Below are 12,619 nucleotides of genomic sequence, written 5' to 3' on the forward strand. Positions count from 1 at the left end.
TAAATTGGGTCTTAAAGGGAATAGTTCTACAGACGTTAATAATGATTGCGTCGCCTCTGGACAAAAATAGGATTCCAAAGATAAATGGAATGTTATTGTAAGATTTTTTTATAAATAAATAATTGCCATTTTAGTAAACACTTCACAATTTTGATAAAGCTGGTGTGTACGGTACATATTACATGTAAAAGAGCAAACTTTGAAGATGGTCCTCTGGGCTTTTTCTATTGGAAGCAAATTCGTTTTGGAAGTTCCACCCCAAGAAGTAATGCAATAAAATAAACATATTATTATACCTACTAAACATGATCGGAGTTTGCTACCACGGTGCCCGTCTAATCATACTATGACGCTATTTAATGAAAATCTCTGTGTAACCTGACAGATCTTGAGTGAGAGTAAATATTAATGCCTTTGCAAGATACGACGAACCTCTGGAGATCCTCCGGAAATTACTTGTATACCACTTTGATTCACGGAACGTAATGAGAAATAGGCAACATTGAACATCCCGCTATCGCATTCTAAGGAAACCTTTAGAGGCCGAAATATGTTCGCAATACATTCAGGAGTTTTTGACTGTAAATGTATTAACATTTAAATAGGTTTTATGTTGACTGATTCGGTGGTGCAGTAATTAGCGCCCCTGAATGCTGCGCCAAGGGTCGTGGGTTCGATTACCACATCAAGTGAACGTTATATGATGAACAGCTTTGTTTGCTCTTTGTCTATATGTTTATTTTCTATCATCATAATCATCAATCAGCCTGTATCTCTCCACTGCTGGATGTAGACATCTCCCATAGTCCGCCACAATGAACGGTCCTTCGCCTTCCGCATCCAATTTTCTCGAAAATATTGCTGCAAGACATCGGTCCACCGGTCAGGGAGATATATTATCTAAACTAGCAGACCCGGTCACACGTTGCTGTGGCTAAGGTTTTTGTTTCTAAATAACACGTGGTCGGCTATGCTAATTAATACCAAGAATTAACAAAATAAGAACAATCGGACTTCACTGTATTGCGTTTACTACGAAATAAATTTCACTTATACTTTAGCCTCAGCAATACGTGGTGTTAATACCATTAAATTGTAGCTTATGTGAAACGTTGGTATTTTTAACACAGCCCCATCTATGAGATATTAATGTCAGACAGCATTACAATTATCTGTAAAAACTGATTTAAGGCGCCATCTGTTTTAGACTTATGAAACTTACAATTAATATCAATAATCAACATAATAAATCATTTTATTGTTAATTAATAAGTATTGCGATAATTAATCGAAATAAAAACAATCCTATGGCCTAAGTTGGAACAAAACAAATATTTTAGAAAAAGAAAGTTATAATCGGTTCAGTAGTTTAAGTGTCCATCGCGGACAAAAAAGGTGACGCGTAATTTATATATACTAAGATATTTAAACGTATATAAGTATTATGTTTGTCAGTCTCTAGTACCCATAACACAGGGAATCCTAAATTGGAACCGAATGACCATGTGTGTGTGTGTGTGTGTTGTTCCCAATTATTATAATATTATTATTATCTTGAATTAAATGATTTGAAACATGTTTACCGAATGATTTTAGGGGAAACTAATGAAACCCGACTACAAATCTTTGAGACTACGGAGTATCGCGTAATATATGAAAAACACTGATTTATTAAAAATACTCGCGTGTTGAAGGTAGTATAACAAAAGCCTTTATTGAATCACCAATAATCTCAAAACTGCGATTCTTCAATTCAGATTGAAATTAATAAACACAAAGTCTCAAACTAAAATGAATAAAAGATACACGAATACCAACAAACAAATATTTATTTAGAAATTTAGAATTCCACAATTGAGTCGACTATTATCAAAGCCGGCAATCTGACTTTTGGATAATTATTGGTAAATCAGAAAAACGAATTATTGACTTTGTATTCCATTGGCAGTCACAAAACTCTTCGGAACGACATCTTAGATAAATAACAGGTTAACTATTAACCTTTATTTAATGCAGGTTTTGAACCGTATTCTTTGAAGGAGACGATTATATTCAAATCAATCTGTATTGATATATCAATAACATTTTTTTGTCCAAATGCACAGATTGCCACCTTTGATAATAGACGACTCAATTAATCTATTTTGTTTTTCTCGTATTGCATACGTAATTTAACGTTTACGGTATTTATTTGAATGAATTCCTCCGTCTGTGGCTCCAATAGGTAAGACGACCCGTGTATTCAAGTGAAGTGATTGTGGCGAGGCTCCAAAAACGACAGGCTTACTAATATTTTTAAAACCATCACCGAACAGATCCCGACTTGAATAATAAAATAGCTGAACAATAATAGCAAATAGTAATAATCCATAGGTTTTTTTTGCGTATTTTCAGTAAAAAATTTGGAACGTTGCGAATGTTTACCGCCATTACCGAAAAATACAGCCGCTGCTACAATTTCAGAATCGGTCGATGCATTAATGTTGCGGTGTTTATGAGGTCCGGGACCAATTAAGACCAGCTGGTCCGCTAGCTCGTCGACGTAAATAGATCTAACAAACAAAAAAACATTGAGCTAGAAATAGTTTAAACATCTATCATATTTTATTAAATTAATACCTTAAATCAGGGCAAACGAATTTATTTCTTGGAATTTATGGACATTGTTAAGTGGCGAAAATAAGTAAAGCCTTATTTCTATCTCTTCTAAATCAAAGGCACCTAACAAAACTGCTTTTTCTAAGCAACTCTCTCTTAAACGTCAACAAATTCCCTAGTAGGTATGTACGTGCCCAAAATTATGCATACATTCGGTATGAAAATATTAAAACGTTCAAATTCACAAGAGTAGCTCCATCCTCGAGTCGAAAACTCTCAGGGGATCCGGTAAACCACCGAATTCTTGGAAACTTTCCCGGAGCACATTCTTGTCGAGTTGAACCCTTCCAACTTGTTTAGGAGCGTACACGTCCTTGTACGCATCACGCCAATCCTCTGCATCGCATTTATTTTTATCAGGAAAATCTCTAGTATAAAGTCTGGCCCAAATTCTATCCTCTTTTACGAGTCCATGAATTCTTTTACACGATTCCGATAGATTCAAAACGTCTTTTACGGGAAGGAGAAGTATTATCTGATGGAATACGTCATCAGGAAGGCCTGTAAGGTTACCGCTTGGGAAACTGTGATAATTAAGAATCGTACTTTTAATGGGAATGACAATTTTCTCTTTGAAATTTAAAAACATTTCGTCCAAATTCTCAAAGTCGTTGATCAAACCGTATTTCCCTGTTTTTACGTGTTCGTTGATATTAAAACAAACGGAATACGATTTTTCATATAACCGAGGTATGGTTGCGACAATCAAAAATATATCCTTCAAATCGCATCCGATTAGTTTGAGTGGTAAATTTCTGTAATTTCTCAACATTAATGTCGCCTCGTAGGTCGCCGGTTTTTTATTCAATAAATACTCATATTTATCTATAGTTTCACTCGTATCTTTTAAGAGCACAAACTCGTCTTCTTCCATTACGGTTAAAAGCAATGCGAATATCAGTTCCCTCTTCAAACATTCTGGTTTCATCAAATTTTCAATCAATGCGCTTAATGCTTGCTGCAGATCGGTCGATGTGTCCCCATTTCTAATACCTTTGTGGCCGTCCTCCATTGTTTTGGCTTCACCTTTTGTTGTTGTTGTAACCTTTTGTCGTTAGTGGCTATTGAAAGTTGTTGTTTAATTTCCAAAGGGAATTGTGAAATGGAAATATCTTTCTCAATGACAATGACAATATTTTTTTGCTAGTAATGTTATGATAAGTCAAAGAGTTTTATTACGGATTTGAGATTTGCCACTTTTATGAGGATCAGTTCTACGTATTTTATTAAATAAACATGTGATTGCGTAGGACATCTATTAAGTAAATAGCTGTTCTCAACATTATCTGGTCTACATTTTATAATCATTGCTGTATGGAAAATTTTTTGCGATATAATTTTATTAATGCAAATTATCTGGATTGTCTTTGAATTACTCTACCGAAAGAGAAAATTAAATACCTCTTTCTTTCGTTTTTTCATTATTTTGAAACCAAAAAAATACTGCTTATACGTCATTACGTGGATAATATGCGTGGATATTTATTTTTGTTCTAAGATTTTTGACATCATCGTAAATGATTTTTCTTTGTTTGTTTAATGTACGTTATTTGTAACATTATGTTTGGTGTATTTGTTATACAATATTATCAGACCGGAGGCTGTTGGCATGTTTAATTATAAAACAACAGAGATGCATACGCACTCACTCTAATCCCCGGAGGTAGTCGCGATAAGGAATTCATGAGTGACCCAATTTTAGGTTTAGGTTGTTCTTTGCAATGCGAATCGGCATTCTCAAAAACGTACTCTTTATACTTTTACCATAGAATTTTGCTGTATGAAAAAAGTTGAAAACCTAACAAAATTCAGGTATGGAAATTAAATGTGTTTCACAATAAATGATTTTATCGGTTAAAGTGTTATTTTGTTGATAACCTTGAACGGAGAACATAAATAGAGATAAAGTTCTGCAAACGATTTTCTGTGTTTAAAATAAGATACGCCAATATTCACTCAACTCGACGAGTTCGTACGTAATCATACGTCCTAACCTAACACGTCCTACCTTTTATCTCTCTGCTTCACAATAATTATACACTTCAAATAAAAACACAAAAATTAATTTCTATAATATCAAAACTGAGAGCTTATCTAAATTAATCTTAATATACAGCTTGTGATTACAACGGCCCCAAATAATCACTTTTGTACAAAATCATGATAAAATTTACAAGATTCCAAAAAACGCATCTCCTATATAATAGTCCATAGAATAATTAGCAGAGGCTTGACTCTACCCTTAGCATTGCTGACGTCTATGGGTGACGGTAACCACTCACCACCAGGTGAGCCGCACGCTCGTCAAATAAATGATTAGAGTTCTAAAGTCCCAGTTTCAGTACAACGGCTGTCCCACCCTTCAAACCGAAACACATTACTACTTCACGGCAGAAAGAGACAGGATGGTGGTACCTGCCACCACCATACGTCCTGCCACCAGTAATAAATTAGTTAAATACTTAAAATATATATAAGATTATCTATTATATTTCTTCTTAAAGCAAAACACTATGTGATTAATCTAAAACAGAGTTTTATTTATTACTAGCGGCCCGCTCCGGCTCCGCTCGGGTCTTTGACAAAAATTTCAATGATATTTGACGTTGTTTTTTTTTTTTAAATAAAAGAACACTTATTGCGGCATAAATATAAATAATAGTTAGACATATGCTGTCACGACACTTTTTGTAAATAATAATGTGTTCTACAAAGTCGTAGTACATTATTTTATTCTATCATCAATGGTTTTCGCAGGGCACGCGATGTAAAGAATATTTTACGTATTTTTTACACCTGCGTTACATTATTAGAGTTTTAGTAAGGATCCCTAATTTAAAACAAAAATTATAGCCTATGTCACTCGGGAATAGTGTAGCTTCCAAACAGTGAAAGAATTTTTCAAATCGGTTCAGTAGTTTCGGAGCCTATTCAAAACAAACAAACAAACAAATCTTTCCTCTTTATAATATGATGAAGTAGAGAAATACAGATATTTTTTACTTAACAAATATCATCTAATGAAATAACTACTAACCTAAAACAGAGAATCGACAGTTAAATGTTCATGCTTTACTATTCTTGTATTCCAATTTGAATCGTCCTTTTCACTTTTATAATAAAGCAAATTCACAATGAGTTTTAATGAATTATATATTTTTATTCCGATCGAGAAAAAAAAACGTTTCTCTGTTTGTCCCACTTGTGGCTCCCTCTTATGGTTGAATGCTAAACTGATACATCCTCTGTTTCTGTCAACGTCCATGTCAACACAAAGCTTACATATCGACGCTTCAAAGGCAAACGTCATTAAGCGACAATAGCTGCTTTGTACATAAATGATGGGCAATAACCATATTCAATGCGCAAAAAAAATATATATATATTTTTAGGTCTATTAAAATCATTTCAATCCTACAGCTAGATTCGTTAAAATAGAATTTTTTTCAGGTATTTCAACTTTAAATTAGTCTACTGTAAAGTTCACGCATTGTCGCTTAGTCACGTTTGCCTTTCAAGCGTCGATATATAATCAGGAAACCATTTCGAATTCCAGGCAAACAAAACAATGACATCAAGACTCCAATAGCGATGCAAGAAATTAATGAAGTGTACGTCGCATGCGGTTTCGGGTGGTTCCACATCCGGCTACTGGCTATATCGTTTGTGGGCTTCGTGGCGGGGGTTTTGGTTAGCAACAGCACTGCGTACCTGCTCCCCAGTGCCGAATGCGATCTCAACATGTCGTTGGTGCAGAAAGGCTTACTGAATGCTATACCTTACTCAGGTAATTGGTGATATAAGTAACGTATTATCGTATACTGTTATGCCGTTTAATTTTATGCTTAAGCCACCGACCTGTAGACTTTTTGAGACAGGTCAAATTGTTTATTTTGTTGAAACAGTGGCTATGATTCAAACTAACTAGTATACATAACTGCGTCATGGCAGAACTACGTAGGATCATGATAGCTAGACGTGTGATCTCACGGATAAATTTCAAAGATAAATAAAAAATTAATAAAATAAAAAATAAAAATCGCTTGATCCAAGTACACCGGGCGTTTATCATACGGACTCGTGATTTAATACAGTAACTTTCAAACGAACTAAAAACCTGCTTACGACCTTCTAAGTAATAGGACAACGTGTGATGATGACCAGAAGCCAATGGATAACGGTTGATTTCCGTCAGACAAAAATATAACAAGACTGTAATCTATTTGCTTATTTATTTAAATTCTAATCTATTTAACTGAAAATTTGATCAATTAATAAAATCACAACTGTGAATTTAATGTATATTTTGTTTACTTTGTATCTCCGAATTGTGTTGCATTTATTCTGAACAATGAATTAAATTAAACCAGACTAAAAGTTATACTTCAAAGAAAACATTCATTCTAATGGAAGATAGCTTCAAATAAATACGAATCGAAGTATGAAACATTACTAGATTGAACGTAGACGAAGTAATGGGACAAAAAACAAGAATACATAAAAGAAAACCGTTCTCACTGAATTCAGAAATTTAATACAATAGAATTATATTTTTAAGAAAGCCGAGAAGTCGCATAATATAATTTTTAGTGACAGGATTCGTTGTATTAAAGATTGGTGCATAAAAATGTAAAGGCAGCGTGGTGTAGGTCTGAAATAGTACCACCACATCTTAACGTAAAAGGCGATTAAGGGATTTGCCGGAGAACAGACGGCAGTGTTCTTTGTCCACACCAGCGAACTGCGATCACCATCCTCTATTTGCCAGTTCTAGTACGTATTGTAAGCCCACATGGATAGGGAATATCTTGCCAATTTCCTGTATCTCTGAGTCTCTGCGTACTTATTTTACTAACAAATTAAATGGAAATAAGATATTAAAAGAATGAAATTCAAGGAAAGAAATAAACTTCAAACAACATAATATTATACCTTTAGATCTTTCGTCTAAGACAGGGGCTCCCAAACTTATTGTATCTACTGCCCACTTTGAGAATAAATTATTCTCACCTACTTAAAAACCACTATAGCGAGAGCTCAGTCGGTGTTTAAGAGTCCTCCTAGATGAAATTACAAATCGCCTCCCAAGCCTCTACACAACGCCCGCATTTCTTTTGTGGGTCTCTTACTGCCCAGCCTTAAGCCTGCAGCGCCCAGAAGGGGGCGTTATCGCCCACTTTGGGAAAGGCTGGTCAAGATTTACCTTGACTTACAATAACTTACTCTACTTAAAATAAATTCATATATTAAAAGGTATAAAATGCCATCCCTAATCCTCTATATTTATAAAATATTAACACAAATTAATTAGGTATATTGTCTTTACAATTTAGTAACTAAACTGATATTTAAATACTTAAACAACATTGCATCAACGAGAACCACCGAAAATTCCTGCAGTGAAACTCCTTGATTAGTCAATTTATTTGGGGGTGCCTCCATAAAATATTTATACAATTTATTACTACAGGAATGCTGCTCTCGACCGTGATAGCCGGATTCCTAACCGACACTTTTGGGAGGAAGACTTTTGTTACTCTCGGATTCGGAGGGATGTTTATATTCATGTTCATTTCGGCTTCAAGCCAAACTTACGAAGTATTGATCACGGCAAAATTCTTCGAGGGTATTCTGTGAGTAGAATTTATATATTATGTATCTTTTTCTAAGTATTATCTTACTGTTGCAAATGAGTATGATGTGCGACTTAATTAATCGGCCTCGGTTTTTTCCATAGTTAGCTAAATGGCTAGTAATCACTCCGCGCCGTGGAGTTATAGTTGGTCTATTAATGTTAATGGTTTACATGTTGCCGTCCGCGGACATTCGTAGGAAGTGTTTTTTACAGTTGATAGGCAGCGTGGACTATCTGTTCTTAAGGTTACCAAGGACATTAAGATAAATTAATCAAGATAACCACTGGTATATACCAAATATCTAAGTTGTGACCTCTTCAATCGATACTATTGCAGGGCTCTTATTTTTATAATTAGGCAGGCAAGCTCACGGTATGTCTAATGCCAAATGATTATCAAAGCTCAATTTAAGATCAAAGCTGAGTGATTCAATATTAATTCTATATTACAAAACACAGAAGCAGCTTCCTCGGTGCTTTTGTTTCAAAACTTATAGATTTTGAGTTCGCCAATTCTATTCTTGAAGGAGTTTCATGTTGGTGCCATAATAACTTTCTGTCCTGTCTCTTCCATACAAGCACCACTCGAGTAGGCAGAAGCTGATTTAAGTTATTTCTTCGAATTATTCTCAAATAATTAACTTAATAGATTACCTCACAAATATGATGCATATTTTCCTATTCTTTATAAGTCACGTCATCATTCAGCAACGTTGTATGTAGAGAAATTATTTAAGCAATATTCCTGGAACCGCGCGTCCGCTTACAAAATCCGATACAGGACTTATAAGAATTCGATTATAAATTCACTAGCTTTTGCCCGCGACTTCGTCCGCGTGGAATAGTTACTTTGGCATAACGCTAATAAATTTTACCCGCGACTTCATTTACAGCACTCAGGATTGGAACTTCATTACTGAACCGGTAGATGGCGTTGAAGAAGCTAGATTTTGAGATTTTTTGATTTGTCAAAAAATCTCAAAATCTAGCTTCAAAAAAAATGTTTGCATTTTTTAATTTTTCGTAAAGTTTTTTTTTTTTTTTTCTTAATAAAAAGTATTCTATGTTACTTCTAATACCTCCAAGAATATGTGTACAAAGTTTCATGATGATCGGTTGAGTAGTTTTCGCGTGAAAGCGTAACAAACAAACTTACATTCACATTTATATATTAGTAGGGATTATATTCGACAGATTTGCAACATCCTTCAGTGCGGCCGTAACGTTGACAACCGAATACTGCCACAATCGAATCAGGGACCGAGTTTTCCTATGCCAGTCATCTTTCGCGGCTATTGCACAAATTGTCATTGCTGCGATGTCATTTGCGATATTAATGAATGATTGGAAATTTAATCTGGGAGGTTTTTTGGGTAAGGAAATTAATAGTTATATAGTAGCTCGTTTGAGGCAAGTATGATGCCTAATGTGCTTTCAATCTGGTCCACTATGTAAATCTGTAGACATGGTACCTAACTGTAAGCGGTTCCTGAAGGCCGTAGACTAACCCGAATACCATTAATCACATTGAAATACAAGGTTAGTATCTCTAACAGCACTTTTAGAGCAAGGTTAATGTCTCTAGTAGTACTGTACAACAGCAGTACCACTTTTTAAATTAAGGTGCATATATGCTTCGTGTTAGAATTGGGTAGCGCGGTTGTATTCATGAGTTTCGCAGTGAGTAAGCACGTCTTAAAACCAGTAAAAGTTGGTTTAGTGAGCAAATCATTCTATATTTGAATTGCGGTCGACAGGCAGCGAATCTCGTGGCTAACCTCGTGTTTGGTAGTTGCAAAAGTCCATAGACATTCTCAATTGCACGCTTAGATAGCTGTTGTGCTTCAAACCGGAATCGATCGATGTTTCCCGACGAGACGGGACGGCACGTACCCCTTTTGTGATCTTCAAAATATCCTAGGAGTAAGTATTATAAATAAATTTCAAATTTAATTTTAGATAGAAATACACTTGTTATCGGTACATTTTTTACCAAAACATACAAAGGTTTTGTTTGGAGATAGTGTAACATCGAAACATTGGGTGAGACATTATTTTTATTCACTTTGGACTGGAACTAATCGTTCAGAATTTCATCAATTCCCCTTAAAATAGACGAAAAGTATAATAGTTGACTGGAAATCCAAATGCAATCGACTTCCACTTGCACCACGCAGAGAGCTTTATAAATACACTTGGTAGTACAGTAGCAAAAGTTACGTGCACGTCATATGTGTTTATAATCTTATTACTGGTGACATCCACTCGAGCTTCGCTGTGACTATTGGTTAATGTATTAAATATAGCTATTTGCTGATACTACTGGTACGCCATTTATTGTGGTTGGGAATATGAGAAAAATCTTCTCTGAAGTGTCAACAAGATTGTCACCAGTTCCAGTGAATGGATTAAGCGAAAAAGTGTCAGATCAAAGGATCTCACAGAATTTGAAGCTTAGGAGCTAGTTCATTTATTTTATCTATGACATTCTGTGTCTCAAATAAATAGTTGAGAAAAACCTACCGGATATATTGTGAGCTTTTACGAATGTCATGATACTAGGTTCGGCCAGTTTCTTTAAGAACAATCTTGCGTTACTCGTCATAGATTAGGATTTTCGCTATCCGAGCGCAATTCATCAATCAATTCAATTCAGCTCATATGATTTCAAGTCAAAAAAATTAAACCAAATAATGAATGACCCCAATAAGTTTTAACTATTGTGCATGTAACCGACTAAAGTGGTAACAGTACCCAAAGTAATAGTATGAAATGCATTCCATCAGACTTATATTTAACTCAGTTAATGATATGTCTCAAAATGGAATCGATAATATGTATACGGTTTCCAAAACTTGTCATCCAACTTAAGCTGGTAAATAATCTCGACCTTTGTCCTGCGGTACATTTAAGCATGAACAAACTTATCATTTAATTGAACCAATGTCACGGTAGGGTATTTCGTGCACCACAATCACATACTACGGTGCAGCAGTTATACAACGTAATGAAAACTTAAAATTTAAGTCTAAAGGGGTAACAGCATGTTCTGAGGATATCACTGCGGTATCCTTCAGAGTAGGCAGTACATTTCATCCACACACTTATAAATATTTATAATATAAATCCTGAATGAGGCATCGATGCCTTTGGGGCTCGAGCCTCAAAACTAACGATGTTATCCTTTTACAGAACTGAATACTTGGAATTTTTACCTATATCTGATGTCTTTGTGGTCAGTATCGGCATGTTTGTTGTACACGATTTTCATTCCCGAAAGTCCAAAATACTTGATAACGCAGAAGAAATTCAACGAAGCGAGGAATATATTAATCAAAATGTATACAATGAATACTGGTAAACCAGAGAACACATTTCCGGTAAGATTTGCATTTTTGGTGAAGTTCTGTCAAATGCTAATACTAATTTGACTGACTAATTATGTAACCAGGCGAGATCTCCTGTACCATTGTAGCAATTTGTTGAAACTTAATGAACCCACCAGCCGTAGACAGACTATGATAGGAAACTTTATTACCAACAACAACTGGAACAAGGATGAACTGATCATATTCATACTCAAATAATAGCAGGGCTGGACATCTAATTTATTTAAGCTACAGAGTAAATAATCATATCGTCTATATATAGTGACGCGATTACCAGAAGTTCTATTATGAATAAACTACCAAACATGCTATTAAACTCAGGGTAGATTTTTAATCACATTGTTTTAATAATGTTCTCTTACTACTTTATACCACTTTCACTAACCAGCTACGAACACTCTGATGTAATTTAGAGTGTTAGAAGCAATTTGACTACATCAAAGCGACGTTGTTTGATTAAAACAATACGAAAATTATTCTTCAAAATAAAATTCTGTTAATAAAATTTAATCTAAGCTTGAAAATAAAAGCTTTAGAAAGTTTCCACTAACTTAAAGCTCGAGATATTAAGCTCGAGTATTTATTCGCTTCTTTGAATTGAATGTTTAATCAACACATTGTAGGGATAAATGAAAAATGTTTTTCTTTTGTTTTTTTTAACCATTTTCGTTTTCTGACTTGTTCACTATATTTATTTTCTTTATTAAAATTCAACTCAGAATATAACTTTTTTTAGTGCTTTTTGTAAGCTTTTTTTGCATATGAATTAAACTGTAAAATTTGATGTTTATGTATATTAAACAAATTGATTAAACATTGAAAGGGGATAACTGAAGAAGGATAATTGGGCATAAACTAATCAGTAGCTTTTTAGAGCTTAGAGTTATTTTATATGAATTTCTCTGTATGTCAGTTCACACACATCTATGAAACCACT

At 34.6% G+C, this 12,619-nt stretch overlaps 3 protein-coding genes across 4 annotated transcripts in view; 1 reads left to right on the forward strand and 2 right to left on the reverse strand.

Annotated features, from left to right (window-relative positions):
• LOC114252718 (zwei Ig domain protein zig-8) overlaps positions 1–12,619 on the reverse strand; it is a 280,444-nt gene that overhangs the window by 169,398 nt on the left and 98,427 nt on the right. The window lies entirely within an intron of this gene.
• Positions 1–12,619, forward strand: part of LOC114252747 (solute carrier family 22 member 16) — a 33,278-nt gene that overhangs the window by 7,539 nt on the left and 13,120 nt on the right. Inside the window, exons 2-5 of the mRNA XM_028187366.2 lie at positions 6,215–6,445; positions 8,129–8,291; positions 9,488–9,666; positions 11,486–11,673. Of these exons, the coding sequence (XP_028043167.2) occupies positions 6,215–6,445; positions 8,129–8,291; positions 9,488–9,666; positions 11,486–11,673 (761 nt within the window). The remainder of the gene's footprint in view (positions 1–6,214; positions 6,446–8,128; positions 8,292–9,487; positions 9,667–11,485; positions 11,674–12,619) is intronic.
• On the reverse strand, positions 2,705–3,806 carry LOC114252738 (uncharacterized). The gene has a single exon (XM_028187356.2). The coding sequence runs from the start codon at positions 3,668–3,670 to the stop codon at positions 2,840–2,842; it is 831 nt and encodes a 276-aa protein (XP_028043157.2). The 5' UTR covers positions 3,671–3,806; the 3' UTR covers positions 2,705–2,839.

This window comes from Bombyx mandarina, chromosome 19 (assembly GCF_030267445.1).
Source record: "Bombyx mandarina strain Sakado chromosome 19, ASM3026744v2".
Taxonomy (NCBI): Eukaryota; Metazoa; Arthropoda; class Insecta; order Lepidoptera; family Bombycidae; genus Bombyx; species Bombyx mandarina.